This window comes from Alligator sinensis, unplaced genomic scaffold (genome assembly GCF_000455745.1).
Source record: "Alligator sinensis unplaced genomic scaffold, ASM45574v1 scaffold696_2, whole genome shotgun sequence".
Classification (NCBI taxonomy): domain Eukaryota; kingdom Metazoa; phylum Chordata; order Crocodylia; family Alligatoridae; genus Alligator; species Alligator sinensis.
The window spans coordinates 581,453-582,304 of NW_005842855.1; the positions used below are offsets into that span (position 1 = coordinate 581,453).

Below are 852 nucleotides of genomic sequence, written 5' to 3' on the forward strand. Positions count from 1 at the left end.
TTTCCCTCTTTCTCTCTGTCTCTCTAAAACTAGATTTTCCTCCCATTTCTTCTTTTATTGTTGGCTGTCTGCAAACTAGGGCTGTGTAGCTGCATTTGTTGGGAGGGAAGGGTCTGCAACTACAGCAGGTTTTTGAAGCTGCTGATGTGAAATAATAATAATAACAATGTAAATAGCACTATTGTCTCAATTGCATGTGACTTATGCTTGTTATAATGATTGTCTAGACCCCATGGCCCTGGGGCAAAGTGCATCCTTTATGTTACAGTCCAAAGCTGGCCATGGCACATCCTTGCTGGAATGTAAAAATAACATTCAGGTGTGTTACTTGTCCACAAGATAATTGGAGAATTTATAATGGGTCCTGATGCAAGCAAATAACCCATGTGCCTAATCAGCAGAGAGATGGAGACCTTCCTGCTTCAAAGAAGAAACGCCAAGCAGGGGAGAAGATTATGTATACTTTGGTCTCTGTACCACATGGAAATGACATTGCATCTCTCTTTGAACTGGATGCCACCACTCTTCAGAGAGCTGATTGCCTGGTTCCAAGGTAAAAATAAATAAATAAATAAAAAAAGGATAGTGCTGCACTGACAAGGCTTCTCTCTAGTGATATACTGGTGAGTAAAGCAGAAAAATCAAACAGGAACTAGTATTATTCTTCATTTAAAATTGAGTAGTGTTCACAGATAGTTTTATAGTTTGTGGGGCCAGAAGGGACCTTGACAGATCATCAAGTCCGGCCCCCTGCCATGGCAGGAAAGAGCACTGGGGTCAAACGACCCCAGCAAGGTGTTCATCTAGCCTCCTCTTAAAGACCCCCAGGGTAGGAGCCAGCACCACTTCTCT

General features: G+C 42.5%; 1 protein-coding gene across 1 annotated transcript in view; it reads left to right on the top strand.

Annotated features, from left to right (window-relative positions):
• Positions 1–852, top strand: part of LOC102379727 (inositol 1,4,5-trisphosphate receptor type 2) — a gene marked incomplete at its 3' end in the record, with an annotated part of 187,819 nt that overhangs the window by 127,715 nt on the left and 59,252 nt on the right. Inside the window, exon 11 of the mRNA XM_006035576.3 lies at positions 399–553. Within this exon, the coding sequence (XP_006035638.3) occupies positions 399–553 (155 nt within the window). The remainder of the gene's footprint in view (positions 1–398; positions 554–852) is intronic.